A 23,955-nucleotide genomic window follows, 5' to 3' on the forward strand; every position below is an offset into this window, starting at 1 on the left:
CCTCAATCTGGTCAAATCTTGGCAGGTTCACATTGTAGGTGATGGTTACTGACACAAAATAGAAACAAGTGATGTCCTGAATACTGAAAAAGATCTACTTGATACGTGATATTACTCTAAAGAGAAAAGAAATTAGACTGAACGGGAGGTTTTGAAATTTGTACATTTTTAAAGAAATATGGCCAGATTTCCATGAGGAAATAATTTGTCAAAGTATTTTACTGCAACTAAGTGTTCACATTTGTGTCCTAATTTATCATTATAAAATTTCAATTTTATATAGCATTAACTTCAACAATCACTTAACACCTATTGTAGACAATACAAAAATGTTTCAGTCAATATTGCCAATGCATTTCTGCTTTGTCTGCATGTCCTATCAAACATAACACAATTTGCAAAGGTTCGGATGGGAAGAAAGCAAGCTCTGACTGATGAAGTGTGTCTTTAAACTCTGCAGATTACTGTAATTCAGCCAGTAAATGGCCATGGATCAAACTTTCCACTTTCAAACCTGGAAATCTGAATGTATCATTGTGCTGCAAAAAGTTTAACTGAATAGGGTTACACAGATGGATATGCAGATTTAAGACATGGCCTCAAGTCCAAAAGACAGACAGCTAGAAGTCTCATGAGACGTCCAGCAGAGGTTATGATATTATATTTTAAAAAGGCTTCTTTTGCAAATCCATTTGCTTTGAACAGTTTCAAAGGAAAATCATTAAGTGGACCATAAAATATCTCCATAGGGAATGTTGGGCTGTTAGAAATGCTCTGGAGATTTTAAAAGGACACTGGTATAAAGTAGAGCTGTAAACCTTGATTTCTTCTTTTCCTGTAATGGCAATTCAAGATAGACAAATGTCTTTGTCTTCTATTAAGCTTTACTTTATGTAATTTTTGGCGAGAATCCTTACAGTCCCTGAATTTCTGGATATTTACCAGTTTAGGCTCAGACATATTTTTGCTTTGAACATAGGTTGACATTTGCAAGCATGCGGATGCAGGTCTGTTTATAGTACAATTAATTGCCCTCACAAGCAGGTTGTAGGGCTCTGAGGAGAGCATACCATCCTTGAAGTGGCAACATCAGGTGAAATTGAAACTAAGAAGACCCTGCTGGGTTGAAAGTGAATGTCCATTGAATATCTAACTTAAATGTAACATGACCACGGTGTGGCGGCTCTGCAGAATTTTGGACTGGATTAGGGTGTCGATAAACAGACTGGATTATCCGTAGTCAGTGCGCTCATTGTGAATATAGTGTGCGCAGTCCAAATAATACATAGGGGTCCATGTTAGACATATAGGAGTCCATGCGGGCCCTTGAGAACATTGGCAGAGGACAAGATTAACGTCACACGGACCAACGTGGACCCTCAGGGACATGCAGATGTGGAAACAATGAATTAGCCTTTAGATTGACAACAGACCAAGATCAAGATCAATCATTGTGGGTACAACATAAACAAAGAGGTCACAAACTGAAGCATTCAAATATTTCTACATAGGCGTTCACACAGTGCCATCAATAAAATTTGCAGTGCAACATTTTTTTGTTGCATAACATTAAACAACAATGGCTTCAGTTAGAATTTGTTTAAACAGTCAACAGAAGAGCTGGAAAGCAGCTCCTGGACTGAACAAGCGTAACCTTGTATATATCTTTTGTCAACTGTGGGACTGTGCAGCCAATCTGGAACAACCCTGCAGGCTGCCAGTCATAGACGAGGATCAGCACAGTGCACAAAGCAAGTCACCAGATCCCACAGGGTTATGGCACGATAGAGCAGTAGTCATTATCTGATTGGACTGTAAACTGGCCACCACTGGTTAAACCCACAGAGCGATTTGGGGGATATTCATTTTAAATGAAAATGGTATTGGTCCAGGAAGCTAACATTAACAAAAACACATTGTCTCGGTAGTGTTTGTAGATGCCAGTAGCATTTTTGGTTGGGGTTTATACACATTGAGAGTGTTTGTCAGCAACTTCCATATGGGGTCCTATAGGGTACTTAAAAACAAAGAAACACTGTCTGCAACGCACATACACGATTACATACAAATGCTGATCCCAAAACTACAAAATGTTGAGCTTCTTATTATTTCAAGCTCAACCGTTATATTGAATTCTCTCCTGGCTACTAGTAGAAAATCTGTGATGTTACTGATATACAAGTTTACCTACCCTGAACTTTGGGATGGTCTCAATGAGCTCTGCTATGTGACCTCAGCCTGAGGATATCATTCCGTCATTACCATCTCTTGGAGTGCAGAGCAAGTAGAGATGGTATTATTTGTTGGAGATATTGGAGATGGAGATTTTTGTTAACGTTTAGAAAGTGCTCTGTGTATTTGTCCTGTATTCTGAATACTGTGCTCACTTTGGAAATCTGTATTTTACAACATTTCTCAGGTGAAATTCACTTAAAATACACATCTTCACTAAAACTCCTCGAATAAGACTTGAGAGTTGAAGCAATGTCTCAGACTCAAGATGACATGACCTTTGACTGACACTGCTTTTCACTGTGACCTCTTATCTTTACTTTAAAAACTGTTGTCTTCCACACCATTTCAAGATGCTTGAGATAAAGATTAAACTGATGTGCATACACAATAAGGAGAAGAATGGAGGATGAACACATATTAACACTGTTGCCTGTGTATGTGTGTCCCCTGGGGTGTTTATGCAGAGATAACACAGGTCAACATCTATAAAGTAAAAACAGTCTCTAGTTTTGCTTCAGCTGTCTAATATCTGATCTCAATAAGTCAAAGAAGAACATTTACTGAAACTGTGAGAAATATTTACTCTGTTTAATAGCTTACAGGGATGTAGAGAAATAATGCTTTATCTAAGGTGATGAGATCTTTCAGTTCTTGGGAGTCAGGGCAATGATTGCAACAACAGCACTACAAAGACAAAAGGAAAAAGCCAGTTCTCACCTCTGGTGTGGCAGGGTTGAAAATCACACTGAGCACCGTGTCTGAGTGTTTCTGAAGTTTGTGGAGGTACCTGCTGCTACGGACATCATACACATAGGCCTGAAATGAGTGAGATGGACTACATAAACAAAAGCAGGCATGAAATGTAAACAACATGACTGCAACAGACTGAATAAGATGCATACGTGGTACAACTGCATGGAGAGTCCATGAAAAGACACAAGCAGATGTGAACAGATGCAGATTTTCTTTAGGGATCGTTTCAACTTCGAGGGAAAACTTTCTGCTAATCCTGACTGAGTGTGAGCTCACACACATGCAAATGTTGCTTAATTCATATGCAATCAGTGTGTGTGCTGCTTAAATTTAATACTGCCACATCCATTAGATTCTGGGGGGAATAATACTCAGTCTGGACACCTTCATTTTTCACATCATAGTTTTCTACAAATAATTTGATTGACATTTTCTAAATCATCACCAAAAGTTCAGAGTTTGAGACTGAGACAGTGAGACGTGGCTCTTGTTGGTATCAGTAATCAGACATGTAATACTGTGCCATAATCAGTTATCCCAGCTGCTGGACTAAAGATGTCCAGCAGATGACTCCGGAGATTGGTTCAACCGTGTATCTAATAATGAATCTTTAAATAAATAAATAGAAAATAAATAAATAAAAAAACAGAGGCCAGGTTTTAAACTTTATACTTTCTGAGTGATAAATCAAAACAGTGAATATATATAATACATACGATAAGTATCTTAAGTTGCCATCAACTCAAATACTACAAATGCCTTTTTTGTTTTTCTTTGCTTGTTTTTCCGATGCTGTTTGGCTCATAACAGAGAGCCTGCTAACTACGACTGCTAATGCGAATATGTTAAAAGTCCTTTCTAGAGCCAGTGTTTGGTTTATCCGTTCAGGGCAGATTCGTGGACAATGAACCACTCCCTATGTAGATATAAACAGCTCATTCTAAGGTAACAAAAACACAACAATTTGTATTTTCATGGGGATTATACACTAAAGAAAATTACTGTATATCCCCCTAAATCATACAGACTGAACATCTAAGGCAACACTAAAAAGAAATGAGAGTTTTTCCCTTCACTCTCTTGCTGAAAGTCTTAAGTGAGTTGAATCCGGCACCCGGCATCACTGATGGGTGTGCTTAGAAGTTTGCTCTATTGCACCTGTAACCACACCCAACAATAATGCCATAATGTGCTGACACATCCTGGAGTACACTTCTACATTCCAGCAGCAAGGTGAGAAGTTCAACAACTGAAGAGCAAAAACAAGATCTTTTTAGCTCTTATCGTGTGGCTCTTTAAATGGTGAAAAAGATGGTACAAATAAAAAATCTAAAACATGAAAAAACACTCATAGCACTCAAATACTGAGCGCCCTTTAAATCAAGTGGCCACTGAGACCGATTTACAATCCCAATGAACCCTTGTGGATAGAACTGTTATTCTCTGCTTTGAGTAAAAGCCTCACTTATCAGCCCTTTACCTGTGGTGTAGGTGTAGATTTTCCACTTGGTCTTGGGTGCACAAAATGTCATTTGCATACTGCTTGTTAACATCTAAAGATCCTAGAATCAACACTAAATTGAAATCTTATAATAGATATTCAATGTGTTATCAGCTTGTTAGCACAGTATTTTTCTCTACATACGATCAGTGAGTTTTAAGACCCATTTGTTTGCTTCAGTGCCATGAGCACAGATAAAAACAGATGTGGGGATGTTTGTTACCAGACGACAACTCATCAGATTCCTGCAGCTGTTCTGTATTAAGTTTCCCTGAAAAACGCTTCAAATAAGCTCTGTCAAATGGTCCACGGGTAGAGTGTCTCCTGTCCAAGGCATATGACGTGTGTGGTGCCTAACAGGGCATTAGATACTTGGAAGAAAGACGTTCTTTCAGGAATGCTTAAATATCACACGGATCTGCAGATATATCAGATTATATAAACTGTAACTGAAGCGCAGAGCAGATGCAATAGTGTCTGGGGTTTGAAAACTGAATCTAAATACTGAGCATAAGTCTTTTAAAAATGTAAAAAGGAATACTGTTATCTTCTAAATAATCAATTTCATGTCAGATGATAAGAGGGGAAATCAAAACTGGTGAAAATAATACATATTGTAACTGGACGTACAACAGGTTAATATTGACCACAGTGAAATCATATTCCACTTAGATTGTTTTTGGCCTTATGTTTTTGGAAAATGTGTAATATGATCTAGGGAGTCTTTTTAAAGTATTCAGATTCTTTTTTCCATGATTGCTTTTTGATATATTAAGACAAGTACAAATGTGTCTGGCTTATGGAAGTCTCAGGGCAGCTACAAATAAATACTGTGAAGCTCACTACCATATACTCTCCCAATTTCCAAGAAGCGTTGGAAATGTCCGATCTCAACAGAGATGCTCTCAAATGTCCGTGCCGTGCTGAGTCCCCATAATTAATAATAACTAGCAGCATGCATATATTATTCCACTGCTTTCAACAAGCACGTACACCAGAAAAAAAGAGAGATGGATAAGGAAAAGGGAGGCAGTCTTCTGAAAACGTTTTGAAAGTGAGTATAAGGCACAGTCTGGAAAAGCAATTAAACAGTTCTGCCTCTACATGAATGTCGAATTTGACTTCTATGGAAAAAGGCTCAAGTCCAAATAAAAATCTCTGAGTCAACCACAAGCAGTCCTTAAGTCACCTTAAATGGAGGTGAAATGGATAAAGATATGCTGTTATTTTCATTGCTGTTTTGCCCTTCAACTTCACAAAGTCAAGCCAGATATTAACAATCTACAGTTTATATGAAATCATTTATTGCAGTAAGTCAGAACACTACATTCATGTCTGAATCATGCTCTGAACTTATTACAGTTTATAGGTGGCTTTGATAAGCAGACTTCTTTATTGTTTTATCTCATCATTTGATTTCACAGAAATGAAAAAATGGCTGATTATCATAGTAAGCTCATCAAATTAGAGAGAGAGAGACAGATGTACAAACACAGCATAAATAAAAGAGTAATAAAAGAGTATTTCAGAGTATTCCAACTTACACAGTTATCCTCTGAACCTGAGGCAATGAACCGGCCACATGGTGAGATGGCTGAAGAGCATGGATGGCAGCGGTTTACATGGTTCTCATAACGCCGTACACACCTGAGGATGAGATGCACACAATGGTAAGAAATAAATAAGGCTCATTAGCTGTGTTTACATTACAGGGCTTATGCTCAATTCCAATTATTTCCCTAGAGTGAACCAAAGTGAATCAAATATGACATCAGTGTAAATGGATCTCTGATCTGAAACATCTCACATGCAGCAACTTGCAAGCTAAACTTTATTTTTTCCCAATTATGTCATTATGTCACTTCAAATTTTGCGAAACAAGCATTTGGGGAAAAGTGGATGACATAGTGGTGCAAGCTTTATCTCCCAAATGATCACCATAGGAGGAAGGTCTGATACTTAGACGTGCTTCTGTTTGGTGTGAGGCGAATTTTCGGAGAATGGACCTTCGGAGCAATGGGGATTTGTTTTGGGAAAAAAAGGGATTTCTGTGTCCACTAAAAAAAAAATTTTAAAAAATTGCTTGTAATGTGAACGCAACCATAAATGAACTCAAACCAACGTGATGTGAAGGAAAGACTGAATATTTGTCAGGTGATGTCATAATGCAATCTTAGTATTGCTGGGTCGCTGTGGGATTAAATCAATAATCACAATTTCTGTCTTATTTAATTGCAACGGTCATATTTAGAGCAAATAATATATTTACTTTATATAATACAATACAATTTATTCCATTAGAAATCATTTTACCTGAACCTTGCTAAGAATGTGAGATAGACAGGAACATCTTTATTATAAACAATATTATAATCTAAAAAACAATGCTTGAGAGGCGAGATATCTTTTGTATGGGCATGAACTGCATTTCATACACGAGTGCAGCCATTTTTTGTGATCTGTTGTGATGTTAGATGAAAATGCAAAACATTTTTGTATACAAAACTCTGATAGAAATAACTAAGGAACAGAATGCCACCCTTCATACCAACATATAAACCAGCCGAGGACAAGGACTTGAGCATGACTCAAGCAAAACACAAGAAAGAGAAGGCAGTAGATGACGAATGGCCCCCTCGTGCAACTCCTGTGCTGTTTCTTTTGGTTAGCAACAGCATGTAATGTCTTTACAATGCTACTAACAGCTAGCTCAGCCAGGTTTTCTATATGGGCTGGCATGTTGGCAAGGCTTTGACAGGATATGGTGAGAGCATGTCTTTGACATTCACATGCTAATGTCATTAAGCTGGACTGAAAGTAGGTCATATTCACTGGTGATCATAAAGACCTTTGGATATACAGTGAGCAGGTTCAGTAAAAGCAAGCAATAAAAACATACTTTACGAAGCATATGATGTTGATTTTTGTTAAGACTGTGTCAGAGAGGTGTTGATTCAACTCAGTGGCAAATGTAATGTATTCACTAGCATTACTGTATTTTCTGTAAGCTGTTTCTCTTTTTTTTCCCAGTATATTGTCATCTGACTGTCAGCTGACTACACTAACTGCCCATACAGCCGGCAGTAAAGTCACAAAGTCTTGTTGGCTGCAACTGAACACCTTGTGATATTTAGCTGGTTCAGCCAGCAACCTCGAGTGTTTTGACAATGCTGTAAAAGGGGCCACCTGAGGGAAAAGAAAAAAAAGAAAAAACATTGCTGGAGGGGTCTGGATGCAAGACAACCCATAGCCTTGACTGTAGAGATGACTGACTTGTGTTAAAGGGACAGATCACCATAAAATCAAAACTACATATTTTTCCTCTCATTTGTAGTAATCTAGAATGTTTTGGTGTGAGTTGCTGAGTCATAGATTTTAATAATGCCTAGATACCAGACAAAAGATGGTGCTTATTTATTCCAACGGAGTTGCTCGCCTGGCGCATGTGCCAAAAAAAGTTTTCTTGCCTCCTGGTTTACTTCTGCAGTATGCTGCCCACTGAAAATGCACAGTAGTGTTTCTCCCGCTGGGCCCACCTGCGAGTTCCTGCTTGGCTCATAGACTTCACATTGTGATGACATAAAAGACTTTTAAGTCGCTTTTCTCAAATCAAGGAAAGTTTTACAAATAAAAAACCACCACTGATCAAAAATTTTGAATAGAAGGTTTTATAACTGACCTTGTTTGCAGGTCGAGTTATCCTGACAACAGTTTTACAGATGTGTCTTTTATAACTGTAGGGAAAATGCTTTTTAGGCTGCTGGGGTTAGTACCATGAGTGGCCACAGGAAAAAATTGGCTGCAAGGCGGGTTTCCTGTAGGCCTGTGGCAAGTGTTGGAAATATGGGCCATAGAGATGTCTGCTTTCTCTTGAATTTAATGGAACTAGATGGCACTTGGATTGCGGTGCTCAAAGACATACATTTGAAAAAGTCGACCACAATGTGTCTTTCTAGAAATCATGACAAGGTTATTCAAGAAAATCCACAGATATTGTTGAGAGCAGTATTACTGTATGTAGGAACTATTTTCTTTTGATCTAACCTGCCAAGTCTTTTACCACTCAGAAGGAAGCATGTATCTACTGCTAGTTCACCTAGCAACACTGAGGTAGCTAACATTACGGCTCAGCCAAGAAGGATGCCATTAATGTTTAAATCTTGCACTGTCACAATCAAGATCATATCATCCATGAGTAGATGCACTCTTCTGTCTGAACTGTCATACAGTTGGCAGGTTTAGTTCTGTACAAAAAAAAAACAGTTACTGCATGAAAATGCTCACAGCAAGGTCTGTGGATTATTATGGAGTGCCAAAGTCATGATTTCTGGTAAGAGACATTACTGTTGAGCTGTTTAAAAGAATTGTTTTGGCACTTTGTGGATCACAAGCCAAGTGCCATCTAGTTCCATTATATTAGAGAGAAAGCAGTCATCTCCACAGCTGATATCTCCAATGCTTGGCAACTCACACCAAAACAATCTAGACTGATAAATCGCACTAAAGTTAATAGGAAAATATGTATTTTTGATTGGGATGAACTTCTTTTAAGCCCTCTTCAAGAAGATACAAAACCTGAAAAAGTAAAAGGTTTTTGATGTTTCAAACAGTTAAATGTTGTAAATTTTTCTAAATTTGTCCAGGTTAATTTGAATTCTAGAGTAATATTTCAATGTATACTGAAATGGATGAGAATAATCTGTTTCTAAATCCCCTTCAGTACATCTGGACATTCTGCTCTTTGGCAGAGCTGACACAACCTGTCAATATCACACTGATAAGAAGCAGATTAACAAGTTAAAATAAACCCTCATCTGGTTTTCTAGGTCAGAATGTGGATTTAATGTTTTGACTGAAAGAGCGGAGATGCTTGGCTGAATCCCCCCCCCCCCACCCACACACCCACACACACACACACACACACACACACACACACGCACATTCTCTGTGTTGTGTGAGTGATGACTATCCGGCATTTGCCTGATGACTAACACAGACTGCACTGGAGGGTCTGATCTCCTTGAGTGGGAGCCTATACGGTTACTGAATCCACCTGGGTATTCAGTGTCAGTCATCAAGGTAATCAGCAGGCTAATCATAGCTCTCTATTTGCAGCCAACATATTTCACCCAATTTAACTGTGTCAGTGCAAACCAGGTGAAAGCATGCTTTTTTTGCACTATTTAATATAGTTTGATATACATGGATTATTGATCTATTTAGTCACAGCATTAATTTACCAGATGATTCCACATCTGTTGTGTCTATCTTTAAAATCAGTATCTGAGTTGTGCTGATTGTAAACTATGATAAATACTGCAGTGTAGACCCCTTAAGTCAAGCCTTGCACACTTAAACACATCATTTGGAAATACAAGGGGTGAGTGAAGAAATAAACTTTAAACCAACCCAGCGGCTGAAATTGCTTATAAAACTCTATCTTAAAGTGTTAAAAACTTTCATAAACCATGGCCCTCATTTAATATTTGTTGGATACACATGGGTATCAAGCGTGTTTGTGCTTCTGTCTGAAAAGGAAGGAAGGCGCAAAAAGTGCTGGGGATTCTCATATGACAGAGCAAATTAAGATTGAGTTTCAGAAGTTTCCACTGAGTGAAATGTACATTTCCCACTGTGGTTTTTCTGGGAGTTCTCTAGTTTGATTGAAGGCGGAATACAAAATTAACCCAGATTTTAACCCAACTTAGACTCCCTGTCAATGGAGATGTATGTCTAATAGGAACCAATAACTGCACTGTACATTGGCCATGACCATACAATTTAGCCATGGGTAAATAAAAAAACTTAAGATTTTACCCAGTCATTTATTAACAGTGTTTATGGACAAGCACGATAAAGTCATGAAATAACTTTGTTAATGACTCAGATTGTAAAACAATTTATTATATTTTTCTTGATAAAATGGCAGATGTCAAATTACACAAGACTGCTTCTTTAATCAGACAGGTTTTGTCAGAGAATGTCTGATCTCATTTGAATTTACTGTCTGCTTGCCAGCCACATTCCTTATATACTTATGTTTAACTTTAACTGAGGAAAAGGCATTACGTTACATTTCAACTCAGTTTGCCCCTAGTTGGATTCCATTCATTACAACAGCTAAAAATATCTTTATATATCTTTACATATCTCAACGTGTGTGTCCTGGAAGTTCATTAAGATATCTATTGATATGCCTGATAATACTGTGAGGAGATTCTGATGAAAATAAAAAAGACTTAACTACTTCCATTAGCTATAAGCCTCACTGAAAGCAAATTTTAAGTAATCAGTTCATTTTGAGGAGATGTAGCTCTTTTTGTGGTTATCTACAGAAATGGAGACATGAGGTTTATCAAAAGAGGAATATCAAATTAAAAGGGCCAACAAATTGAAAAACTGGTTCCACATTATTGTTTTCATACATGCATATGTTTCACCTCAAAGGAACTGCATCTGCTGAGGGCTGCTTAATGACAGCTCTAAGAACCAGAAGTTGACCTGGAAACCAGGCACAAATATTTATCAGATAGCAATAATGTTTTGATTGAGCCTGGGATGCGGAGTTAAACATGGGAGCAGTCTCAGACATGAAAGAATGAAATACTCAAAAATGCCTTCTAGCGAGCCAAAGAGAACATATTGAAATCCAAGAGCCTTCTTGAATTATCTGCCTTATATGGATCTGCTAAGAAAGGGCCAAAGAAAAATATTCTCAGTTACGTACTTTGGAAATTGAACAATTGCAGATTCAATCAACTGAGGAATGTTTGTGTAAGAAAAAAATGTTGATGTAATTGGAACATAAGGTAATTTTGCACTCTCAGGAAAAGCAAAGAAAGCAATATTGGTTTCTTAAGCGTGCTTGAATGATTATTGCTTTTCAGTAATTTCAACAGATCTAATGAAGCAACCCTTTAGCCAGTGTGACACAAGAGTAAAGAGAGCATAAAAAATAAAGTTGGGAATATATGACATAACAGTTTTGTTAAACTACAGTTGGTTTCTTTTATGAAATAACTTTTTGTCATATTTGCTGACAATGTCCACACCATAATGCATGAAACAGATCTGTAAGAAAACATCTTGCTTCTCCCCCTCGTTGTGCGTCTAATGGCCTGCACAAGAATCTTCCATAGCTCTTGAAAAACAACAAATCAGAGCCAAGGAGTCTCTAACACAGCTGTCAATCGTGTCAATCACTGTTGGTGAAGTGTAGTCAAACTGTCAAACTATGCAGAACTAAATGAGGGTAGTTATACGCACATCACATAAGTGTAAGGCTATCAAAAAGCAGCGTACATGAGGAAAAAGGTAACGACAGCACACTTATTCCATGCAACTCAAGTTCATTGAAGATGTTTCAATCCTACTTGGATCTTTGTCAGGTCAAATGTTTGAACTAAGCAGAACTGGTCAAATATGAATCAAGATTCAGTTACTGTTTTGCCTATTTCTTGCCTCAGATATTTTCAGAAACATTTCAGATTTGTGCTGTTTTGCTGTAAAATGAGAAGTTTGACGCGGTTGATTGGCAGTGTTTCTGAATACATTTGAGGTGAGAAATACAGGCAATGCAGCAACAGAATCTTGACTGATATTTAATCAGTGCTGCCTAGTTTGATATTTTGACTGCAATTCACAAGCAGTGATTCCAATGATTGTCAGCTGCAGTAGAGACTCCTCTGTTCTGATTGGTTGTTTTTGCTCTTGTACAGTGGATTCTTGCAAATGCCTTAAGAAGCACTTCAAGGAGGAGTCTCGTGTACTACTGTATGGATATGATGACAGTTTCAGCAAATAGGACAAAAAGATTTTTTTATAAAAGAAACCAACTACAGCTTTAAGGTCACACATTACAGTAAATGTAATAGGTTCAACTTTGTGTCAGAGGAAAAAAAAATACAGATATCACATGAACACCTTGATGCTGGCCTGTTATAGAGGTTTCATTCAGTTGTTAGAAATATCTAGTTGAATTCATGCCAAAACACTGTTATTTCAAGATGAAAAATGATGATGGATTTTAGAATTGTATGCCAGTTGTTCCAGATAGCACTATTAGCCAAGTGTCCAAAATGTCAAGAAAAGCTCTAATGTTGTTCTCAGGGGTTTTGAACATAATTTTCCTTATGAAAAGCTGGAAGAAACTGAACTAGGTCAGGAGTATTTTGTAAATGTGAATCTACGGACATGACAGCTTAAGTGCACTTTTCCTGCTTGATTTTCAAATCAAACACATTCACATAAACACTGATTAAAAATCCAATAGACTAGACGATATTCAACCAACCTCAGTGTGCGGAGGTCCCAAATCTTCACACCATCTGTGACTGCGCTGGTGAGGAAGAGGTTGTATGAATCTGGCGCTTGTGTGCTGAACATGGAGCCCTGTGAATTTTACACACACACACACGCACACACACACACACACGCACACACACACACACACACACACACACACACACAAAAGACTAGTCAGCAAATGCTTGACTGAAATAGGTTGTAAATCAGCTTCTCTTATTGTCCAGTTCTGGAAAAGTTTGTTGCTGTATATCCTGTAACGGCAAATACTATTTGTATTATTATTCCAGGTAACATTATCACTGCCTAAAAGTATAAGGTGACATTTATAATCACAATGGGGATGGAGAGAAACCTGGAGTGGAAGCATTCTTGTAAATTTGTCTTGTGTGTCACTTTCCATCTTTTATGCACCACACCGCAGATATGCTTCAGTTATAAATATACAGTTTCCATTGCACATCTATGCATTCATTCCATATATGACTTTCACACTAAGTTATCATATGATACATAGTAGTGTGTGTGTGTGTGTGTGTGTGAGTGAGTGAGTGATAGAGTGAGAGTGAGAGAGAGAGAAAGAGAGAGAGAGAGAGCAGTGGTGGGGGTGTTTTTTGTTTAGATTTCCATTAACAGTGTGAGAACGGGAGTCTGAGAGGGCATTTCCAGTTCCATTTTCCGAGAAGTCCTCTGCTCTGATGAGTTCCAGGTGAATTTTGCAGAAGAGGCGATGGAAATTTGAAGTGGGAAAAGCTGCTTCACATGCTGCAGTTCCTGATGTTTAGTCCGCCTCGGGACGAGAAAGCGAGAGGGGAGGGAAGAGTGATGTTGTGTGTGCAGTCTCCAGGCAGGGGCAATCCCTCTGATCCGCAGGTATTAACCCTGCAGCATCCAAAGGCCTTTGGGCACCCAGACGGAGGACCCCACATTGACGCAATAGCCAAGCTGAAACAACACACCGCAGGCTTTCCACAGTGTATGGCACACAATAGCTGGCGTGACAAAGTCCAGGCACCTCTGGGTCGAAGGAATACAGTCAGCTGTGCGTAAGAGTTCTTCGCAGTTGAATGGGTTGATGCATTTAATCCATGCCACTAATGCAGTGTGTCCAACTAATCCAGGCTGGCCTGAGTGTCAAGTATGCATGGGTCAACAAGCAGAAAGTCAATACGCCAGAGTCACAGGGTACAAGCCTCTCTCTCCTGCACAAATACATACCCCTCTGTATCCCACAAGGTTATATAAGCCTCTGTAAGATCTCCATATTTATTATCAAAATTAATAGCTTTGTTGCTATTGCAAAGCTGGCAAACATTCATATGACTACATATAGTCATGGATGGATGCAAATGATGTATGTAGATGTTTGTAGCAAAACCAGGGCTTTCAATCAACTGTAAAAAGTAATGCAATAGCTGCACACAAATGTAAATAATATGCAGAAAAAACCCAGACTTAAATGCATGAATTTATGAACGATATTTAGAGTTTCACTTTGATTGATGCAGCATTACATTCCTCATAGCACTATAATGGATGTGAATACAGGCCCAAGCTGTCTACTTGTTAGACACCAGCAAATTGGGCCCACATTGGTCCAAGACAGAGATGTGGGAGTAAGGCCACATAAACCCAAACTGCATCATGGAACAGCATTACTTCAAGGCCGCCATCCAGCATGAAATCTCCTCTTGCCATCTCCTATGGCAGTCTTAATCCTGATGCACCAAGGATTTACATTCAAGCACTCAAGATGAATGATACCGATGATGGCACGTCCTGTCTGTCTGTCATGGAAACTTTTAGGTAACCATGACAATCTTTTTAACCATGACCTTCTTCGTTCACACCACAAGCTAACACTTTTATTCCCTCAAAGACGATCTGTGCCTTATGTAACTCAGGCAACACTCATAGATGTCTTATGTAAGACGATAACAACTGCCAAATAGTAGACCCTTCAAGAGTAAGATGGAAGATCTACCAATTGATGCCAAGCCAAGCAAATTCTTTGCCGTGTGGGTCGGGTCTAAAGTCACTCAGTCTGCCTGTGGATTGATGAGATGCGTTTGCCTCTATCCATTCACAAAGGTTACTGGTTAGAGGCAAATTTGACAAAAACTCAAAAGCACAAGAAACTTAAATTTGTGACTCATAATAAAATAGAAGTTTGTCTTTCAATAATAAAATTTTTCAAAGAAAATGGCCTATTTTCAGGATGTGCATGGTTTAAGGCAACTTTTAGAGAATAAAATGAGGAAACAGTGAAACATACATTATGTTGTAATGCAATTAATATGAATAATTTTGCATTTTAAGACTCACACACAATGAAATTGCTTATTTATGTTAAAGGTAAAAGCTGAAGTTGCAGACTGCGTCTAAAAACAACAGATATTTTGAATTTTAACCAAATATTTTTCGCATCAGTCACAATAGGGGTAAACTTTGCTCAGTGGTTCCTAGTTTTACTTTCCTCTCTCTTCTGAGAAATTTAGCATAGAGATCACATATTGAATAAATTTCAGATATGCTGTATTCATGTAATTCCCATGTGCTGCCTTCATATATCACTTCTTTATTAAAATGGTCCCATAGTCATTATTCAACTTGTTCAAGCTATTGGCTAATGCTTGAAGTGATGAATGCAAGTACTGAATTTGAGTAAAACTGCCTTTAGCTTTTGTGCTGCACACACTTGGAGCAAAACATAAAACTTAATAATTTAACCTATAAGTCATTTAAAACCATGAAAATGACTCCACTTTAGAATGCACCTGTAGTTGTTTGTTTCTTTTTTTGTTAAATAATTTCAGTTTTATTTGGTTTTAGCTGTGTTCCTAACATAATTTTAATAAGGGCATGCTCTCAATGATTCCCCATGATTTAAATAATGACTGAATTAATTATTGACTATAACATTATATTGCAAATAAAGATAACATACTGTAATATATACACAATGGAAATTTAAATACTCATTTGGGCAGTCAGAACATGTAAATGGCCTCACCTTGTTCTGTGTAATGCAGTGAACAGCTCTGCTGTGGGCGTCCGGCAGTGCTGAGGCAATTGTGCCCTTGTTCATGTCAAATACTTGAATGGATCGATCCGAACCACACACCAAAACGATGTCTGAGACAGCTTTTAAGAAAAGTTATGACATTTATTATGTACCTCCTGTACACGAACTGTGAGCTATCTAAGTATTATAATGTCAAGTGTTCAAAATCATTATTCTAGGACATTTTTCTATGGGGCAAGCATTCCAAGGTAAAAAAAAAAAAAAAACAGTATATACTAATGCAAAGAATGTCAACTGTCCGTCAATCTTCATGGACCAGCAGCACTAAAAGCTACTGCTGAGCTGAGTATGTGGCTAAATACATCAGTTTGCTTTCTTGCAAACAGCTTTTATCAATCCATGCCGTGATGCAAAAGTATGATGCTTTTAAATGTCAGAGGTTGTCTGGCAAGTTTGCCAAAGGTTGTATTTAGCCTTTTAGTCTCAGGTTCAAACGATATCTGACTCCACTCGGAGAAAAGATTTTTTGAAAGAAATGAGTAATATAAAATATATATTTACTGTATTTCATAACAAAATACATTTTCATAAAGTAATTCCTATTAATTTTATGTTAATGTTGTAGATTCTAGTATATCAATACCACTGAGAGAGAGTCTCCTTTAGAATGTTTACTTCTTAAAAAAATCTTAGTGTTGTCTTTCATGATACACCCTTAATTTCAATAGAAAATCCAGACTTGAAATTTCAAAACTTTTTTCTGCTGTAATTACTATCTATCTATTTTCCACTTTCAAGCTCTGTGGAGCAAAGTGTCTCCTGACAGGATCTCACTCATCTCGACGCAGCTCACTTGGTGGATTTATGGGACAGTAAATGCATTGTAAACCCTAACAAGGGGCTGGAATGCAGACATGCCTGAAAAATTAAAGACACCTAAATGATTTACAGGTAAAGTCTACAGTGGAAGCCCTGGAGCAACACGTGTTCACTTTCCCCTCCACAGCATCAGTGCAGTCAGAGCACAAACTATAACACTTCTGCTGCAAGAGCAATAACAAGAAGAAAAAGGATACAAGAGAAGAAATCATTGACTGCAGACAGGGCAGTGATGTCTGTTGCTGATGTTGTCGTAAAGCATCTTGCCAATTTGACGACACTCCGTTGCTGATATCTAAAAAGAAAACAAGAAGCTGCATCATGTTCAAAACAAATTAAAGTAAAAATTTAACATAATCAAGTTGCACACCTTCATCTCTCTATAAGCTAAACAGCTGTAGGTGAGAATTCACTACCCTTTGCGACTGATTTTGGATTATGATTTTCGGAGGAAAAAGATGAAACTATGAAAGATGAATAAGCAGCATGCACAGTTAAAATAGGATATGGAGAGCCTTTATTGGGATTTCCCTGGCCTCCAGAATAAGCCCTGACAGCTCACAGTACACAGTCAGGCAATTTGAGTGGTAATTGTCAAAAGTGTGTGGTAGCAGCTAAATAAAGCCAGACCATCAAAAAAATCAGTAACAAAGCTTAGCAACAAAGCCTGCTTCCTTCATAGCTGACGTGTGTTAAATAAGATTAATGATTTGGTCTAAATTCCCATTTTCATCTGAAGTGCAATGTTGATACAACGGATTTATTTGCATCAGTAGTAGTATTATTACAGGAGCTGGGTGACTGGAGGTGAAAAGTGGGAGACGATTGGTTTAAATTTCTTAAAAATGTCCTGCAAGTGTTGGTAATGTTTTCCTCAGAAAGGCACTTAACCCTGCATGTGTCAGTGTAACTAATTGAAGGCCAACAAGAGTGTGTTTCTGTGCAGTTTTTAGATTTGACTTTATGCATTTGTGATTGTATAAGACAATTTGATATTTTTGCATGTTATGGTTCTTCTCTAACAAAAAAACTACATAGAGAAACTGTAGTTGTCTGGGGGGCCAGTATCATGCCCAGCAGTCAATATAGCAAATTGATATTACACAATTGTATTCCTTATCCCTTGTGTTTCTATAGTCTAAGAGTAAATTTTGAAATTCATGAACTAAAGTGTTAATACTGTGGGTCAATGACTGACTTGAGGCTTTGCCAATTAAGATTACTGATTCCCAGTTTCTACATTGTCAAAAAACACTAGGAAAATAAACTTAATTTCTGCTGTCAGGAGTGTTAGTTCAGTTCAGATTCAGCTTTGACACAAAAGAGAAAAATGAACCTTTGTCTTACTTTTCTTTAAATAGTGTAATACATTTTTGTAATGGAACAATAAATGACATGCATAAGTAAAACCAATTCAAAACCCATATATGCCTCATTAATGAGTGTGCATGCTAAACTGGTTTAGAATAATGCCTTGTAATTACCTTCTGATGTCATCACGTGTGGTGTCTACATGATAAAGGTACAAGTATAGAGACGGTCCAGATGCCAGAAGAAGAAATTTGTCGAGGTAGTAAAACTGAGCACTTCTTAAGGGTTTGGAGAACATACTGTCACCCTGAGGGAGGAAAGAAATAAAAATAATGCTGAATTTTACGCAATAAGAAGAATAACTAAAAATGATAAATGTTATCAATGTCTTTTCTTATGTATTTTTTTTAATTATTGGGAATATTATTGTACTCCATATTGCGTAAAAGTGATTTAAAGCAAAGTCACGGCTGAATTCTTAAAGCAATAAAAAGCTGTGCTGTGGTAGCATATGCTGTGCACCTCTATAACTTTTTAATTCACTAGCAATGATACATGCAACACCCTCAATTATGGAGAGATAATCTGAACATACCGTCTGTGTTATTCCATTACACCCAGAAACCCATCAATGGTAGACCATATAAGTATTGAATGTTTTCTCTCACAACAACCAACATCTCTTCATTTGTGTCACTTTCATAAAAAGTTTTTACATCACATGGAAAAGAGGTCTAAGAGAAGGAGGAAGGAGAGAGCTGACAACAAAAGCATCTATAGGGCATTTGCATTTCTGTCCTTCACTCCCAAACAGCATAATGAGAATCTATCAAGGTAAAAGACAACAAATGGGCAGACCGTATTTTCTTCTCTGTCACGGTTTGTAGATGAACTAATCAACCAACTGTCTGACCTCTTAAGACTTACATTGATAGTAAACTTTAAGAATACTACACGGTTATTTGAGGCTGTTTCTTTCTAGAGTTTTAAATTATAACTGTTCAAAGCTACTTGTAATTCTGGCTCACCCCAACAGAACTCTTGTCCCTGAAAAGACTTCCATTGGTTGCCAAGTTGTTTCACAAGAACACCAAGCAGTCAAAGGCTGCAGACCCGGCCAAGCTCAAAACAATCTCACTGAGTGGAGCAAAGCAGGGATGGTTAGCATCAACTACGGGGAGACCCCAGATTTTGTTTGCACTTGGCATCAGAGAGCGGACACACTTCTGACTGTCCCATTACATGTGATACCCGATGAAGTAAGTAAGGGTCTGCATATGATCAGACTTTTGGATGCTCTGAGTCCAGCAGATGCTTTGAATGACAAAGTCCCCGTGTTTGAGCCAAGAGACACACAGTTTCATCATCCCAATTAATTTCACTCTCTCTTTTTTAATTCCATGAGGATATTTCTAATAGAAAAGGAAAAAGTGAATTAAGCAAGTTTAATATCACTATGTCAAATGCACACTTTCAACATTACACAGAAATCCCCATACAGAAGCTCTGTTACAAAGGTGCGCCTGCCTCTGATGCGTAAGAGACAAAACAAATTTGAGAAATTCATCCTAGTATCTCGTACCTGCATTAGGCCTCTATGTAATACAGTGCACTCTTTCCATCACCCTTAATACACTATGCATCAATTAATACCCTATATAACTTAATCCCAGAATCTAAATCTGAGACATTATACCCTGAAAACATGCTCTTGAGAACAACATAATATGGACACAGTAGCTACTGTTTCACTGTCATTCAAGTGTGGCATTGTTGCCTCATTTCCAACCCTGCAATTACTGTAGGTGCAAAATCCTTTCAGCAATCACAGCCGTCTTTGAAGACAGGAGTGAGAGAGTAAAGTGTGTACAGCATGTGTCAGCTGTTATTGTGTTATAATTCTAAACCAATTTGAGTTTCAGACCTTCAAAGTGAGGACATTTTTGCAATATGAGGTCACTCTGGCTGGTCCTCATTTCACTGTTTTTCATGGTTAGGATTAAGAATAATGAGTGACTAAAGGTTTGGTTGGACTGAATGAAATCCATAAAAAAGCAAAACAATAAATAAATAAATAAAAACATGGTACAAGTGTGTGTTGGTGAATGCATGGGACATTTACCATGATAATGGCAGGCTCTGGGCTGCCATGGGTCCAGATTCGTAGCGACTGGTCCTCTGACGCACTCAACCACCACTGTCTGTTTAGGCTCCAGCTCAAACTGCTCACTGGCTTGTCATGCCCTGCTTATAAAAAGAGAGGTTTGAAATTAACCTGGAAACAGCGTGTGGCTGCAACATTTACTTTTATGGTACTGTTCAGAGAGACATGCAGAGGGAAGAGAAGAGACACTTGGTGACCTACTGGTCACCTCAACTTCTGTCCTCTTATCTCTGCTGCCCCCATGTGGAGGCTGTGTTCCCGCTGAAACAGAGGCTTGACGTGACTGGATATCCTTTCTTTGCCTGGGTGGCAGACAGAATCGCCAGCTCTGAGTAATACTTAAGTTTTCAATACTGTGTAAAACAGTGAGGAATTACATTAGTTCAAACCTAGTTGGTCTCAAAAGACAATGTGTCCTTTTCATCTTTCTTTTCCTGTCATCACCTCGGTTTTAACTGTCTGACAAAAACAGAGACAGCATGTACCAAACTCCTCTGTTGGAATATAACCAAACTATGCTTTTTCGGGTAAAAGACAACTCAAAATCAACAATTTTGACAGTGATGGCTGAGTAAGTGAATATTTGGATTTTCATGGAGTCTTTCATCTCAAGCCATGGATCCATTTCAAAGTATGTTAATAAGATAATAAATCCAAAAAAGATTACCTTAATCTGAGCTAAAGGTGAAGTTCTTAGTATTGACATCGTCCTTGTTTCTATAAAACATCAGGGGTAAGATCTTAACCTTGGATGGCTCTAAAATGTGAGCAGAACTTGTGAGGAGTCAATTAATAAAGCTGTATAATACAAAAAAAACCCACCAAGAATAGTGCAGAAAATGAATCATTCTTTTCCTGAAAGAACGCCAACATTTATATGCACTGCTGACAAAAACACTGAGGCAAATAATGTATGACCCAGAGGTTTTTAAGACATGGATACTACTTCACGCACCTGTATAGACAGAGGGACTGCCAGTAAGGGAGGACTTGTACAATAGCACTGAGCTGTCGCCAAGACCACACAGGATTTGTTTTCCGTCACCTGGGAGAGACAAGGACACACAATAATTTTATTAGGATTTTTCAGTCGACAGTCAATTTATTATTAACAAAAATAGGGGGTAACAGAGGGGGGTGGGGTTAGTCTAAAACAGGAACATGTATCCTAAATACAATATAATTCTCTTACAAAAACAATGAACTGATCTTAAGTTATTGCCAATCATACTTCATAAATGATTGTCTTGGTCGACAAAACTAGATGCAGTGTATAACTCTTTTTCTGTTAGCTTTGCAGTGCTTCAAACTCTGTTACTGCTCATAAAATATTCAAAGTGAGGCTCCAACAGGTCTTTGCAATCCAGATAAATGTAAAAGGCCTTCATTCAATGTCCTCATGTTGTAGTATCATGGAGGACCCGCCTACAGTCCTAACACATTATCACGGGACGGAGCTGAGTGTACAACTGAGGGCTCACATGAATTTCAAGTTTACACAGACCTTATCAGGTTCTAGGACTTATTTAAATATATTATTATATAGTGTTTTATGGACAGTATTGCAGCAGCCAGATTGTCTCACCTGAATACTGAAGGCAGTGGACTGGTTTGTTAGCAATGCTCAGATGAATGTGTGCAACAGTAGGCGCTGCACTGTCTGCTGGATAATCTTTGAGGAGTAAACCTCTAAATGGCAAAAAAGTTTTTAATATCAACAATTACATTTTAAAACTTTCTCAGCATTTTATAATAAATGATGGCACAGCTTACCTATTTTTGTTGGCCTTTTTAGAAGAAGGATTCTTCTGGGTATTTGTTTTAGGAGAAAACATAATCCTTCTGAAAAGCAAAAACAAAACATCAGTCCTCATTTCATACTGATACTGATTTTGGATTTGGTTCATTGAACTTCATTTTTCTTAATAACAGAAAAAGGAAAAATAAACATTCCACTCACTTTCACATTAATGTTGCTATTTTCCCTCATCCAATTTTTGGACATGGCAATACATTGTAATTTGATTTTTTTATTCAGCAAAAACTTACTCTGTGAACTTACCTTGGGGCAGTGTTATATCCAGATGACTTCACTTTCGAGTGGAAGACCAGAGGCTGCTCCTTTATTCCTCCTTTGTAAAAAGATAAGGTCCATTAGACACAGACTGACAAACACTACTTGCAATATGAACAAGCATAAATAAACAGTATGTATGTCTGAAAGAAAGAAAAAAGATATTACAAAGACAGAGTCCTATTTACAAATGAGATGCTACAATATGAGTCAAAGGTTGAAAGATGAAAAGACTCTTGTTCATTATTTTCCATATTTAGGATACAGCTACTTATTATACTGCGGTTGCTTTTCGTGGATTATTCTAGGAAAGGAAGATACAATATTTTTGGGTGACCACTTTGTGCTGTGAGCATTAAGTGCATAAGCCACAAACTGTGGGATGGTTCATTCTGCTCCCTGTTCGCTGTCAGTGCCTTTACTATATTACAATGAGCTCACTTTTTCCACAACCATTAAAATGTGTGAGGCTTTCCAAAAGCTGTTCTCCTGTCAAATACAGGCAAAGCAAAAAAAAGTCACATAATCTCTGAGTGGCAATTTAGGACTTAAGTTGCATCAGAAAAAAATATACTGATTTGGTTTACAGTGTTGACTCTGACTCAACACTAGTTAATCATCTATGCAGAAATTTCCCCAAGACCTATTCATCAATGGATGTAGCTGACCACCAAAACTACAAACCACAAGTAAACATGGACAGGTTAACTGTGTCACTGAGCTGTTAAGATAAAGCTCTTTAATTTCTCTCCATTGATTTTGAAGATGAAGTTGAAAAGCGCAGATTTATTGGTACTGTAGTGCGATCCCGTCCTGCAGATCTTTGTTTATAGCAGTAGTTTATGTTATATGACATTTAAACTAATCTGCATAGCTTTTTGAAAAGGAAACCCCTGATGGGTGAATCCCTGATGACAGTCAATAACCACAAGCAAACCTACAGTTAATACCTTCATATCAAGTTAGAAATAGACAGTAGTTTTAATTTGCTAATACATCACAGCTAAACAGGCTCACTTCAGAGTCAGCATGTTTCCCAACACAATGATGAATTTAATACAAGAGAAACCAACCAGTAAAAATAAGAAGAAGCACATCTGGATTTCTTTTAAATCATCTCTTATCTTAGTGTGTTTCATCTTTGATCAGCAGTGCCAATGTTCACTCCAGTTTTGGCTTTAAGGGTATTTTCCTCTTAGGTACACTCGACAACCTCTGAACAATTAATCTGTTCCCTTCTCCTTGGAGTTTGAAGTGAAATGTGAGTTTGTTTAGGTACATGTTGTTTCTTTATCTATTCAGCCCCGAAGGATAATTCTGTTTTCGTCATGCAGTGTTGCTTTTGTGAAGGCAATAATCTCATGTCTTTACTTAGCTCAGTTTAAGATTTTTTCCATGAAGCTGCTTTCATTGTTAGATTAGCCTTTCCTGATGCATCTGTTGCTGCTGTTCTTTGTTCATTATTATTGTTTTTGCTATCTTTATGTATTGACTGTCTCATCTGGTTTTTGTAAAGTGTCCTTGGGTAACTTTAAAGGCACTTTTGAATAAAACACATCATTATTAAATGTATTATTGCAGCATGTGTTTATTAAATTTAAATGCAAGAGTTTTCGGTGAACTTGGTATTTGACTTAGGTTTAATTGGTATTGTATGCCATCAAGGGGTCATGCCCATGTTCCCTCAGCCCTATGTTCCCTCATTCTTA

The 23,955-nt window shown here is 37.7% G+C and overlaps 1 protein-coding gene across 2 annotated transcripts in view; it reads right to left on the reverse strand.

The window, feature by feature from the left end:
* wdr27 (WD repeat domain 27) overlaps nt 1–23,955 on the reverse strand; it is a 48,074-nt gene that overhangs the window by 11,979 nt on the left and 12,140 nt on the right. For both annotated transcript variants that reach the window (XM_042502783.2, XM_088086865.1), the window contains exons 13-23: nt 22,235–22,304; nt 21,946–22,014; nt 21,758–21,861; nt 21,128–21,217; nt 20,131–20,252; nt 18,182–18,315; nt 16,895–16,992; nt 15,807–15,928; nt 12,783–12,880; nt 6,034–6,136; nt 2,953–3,051 (exon numbers count right to left, since the gene is read on the reverse strand). In XM_042502783.2, the coding sequence (XP_042358717.2) occupies nt 2,953–3,051; nt 6,034–6,136; nt 12,783–12,880; nt 15,807–15,928; nt 16,895–16,992; nt 18,182–18,315; nt 20,131–20,252; nt 21,128–21,217; nt 21,758–21,861; nt 21,946–22,014; nt 22,235–22,304 (1,109 nt within the window). The remainder of the gene's footprint in view (nt 1–2,952; nt 3,052–6,033; nt 6,137–12,782; nt 12,881–15,806; nt 15,929–16,894; nt 16,993–18,181; nt 18,316–20,130; nt 20,253–21,127; nt 21,218–21,757; nt 21,862–21,945; nt 22,015–22,234; nt 22,305–23,955) is intronic.

The sequence above is a fragment of the Plectropomus leopardus genome, chromosome 13 (assembly GCF_026936395.1).
Source record: "Plectropomus leopardus strain MGB_pleo_1.0 chromosome 13, ASM2693639v1, whole genome shotgun sequence".
Lineage (NCBI taxonomy): Eukaryota > Metazoa > Chordata > Actinopteri > Perciformes > Serranidae > Plectropomus > Plectropomus leopardus.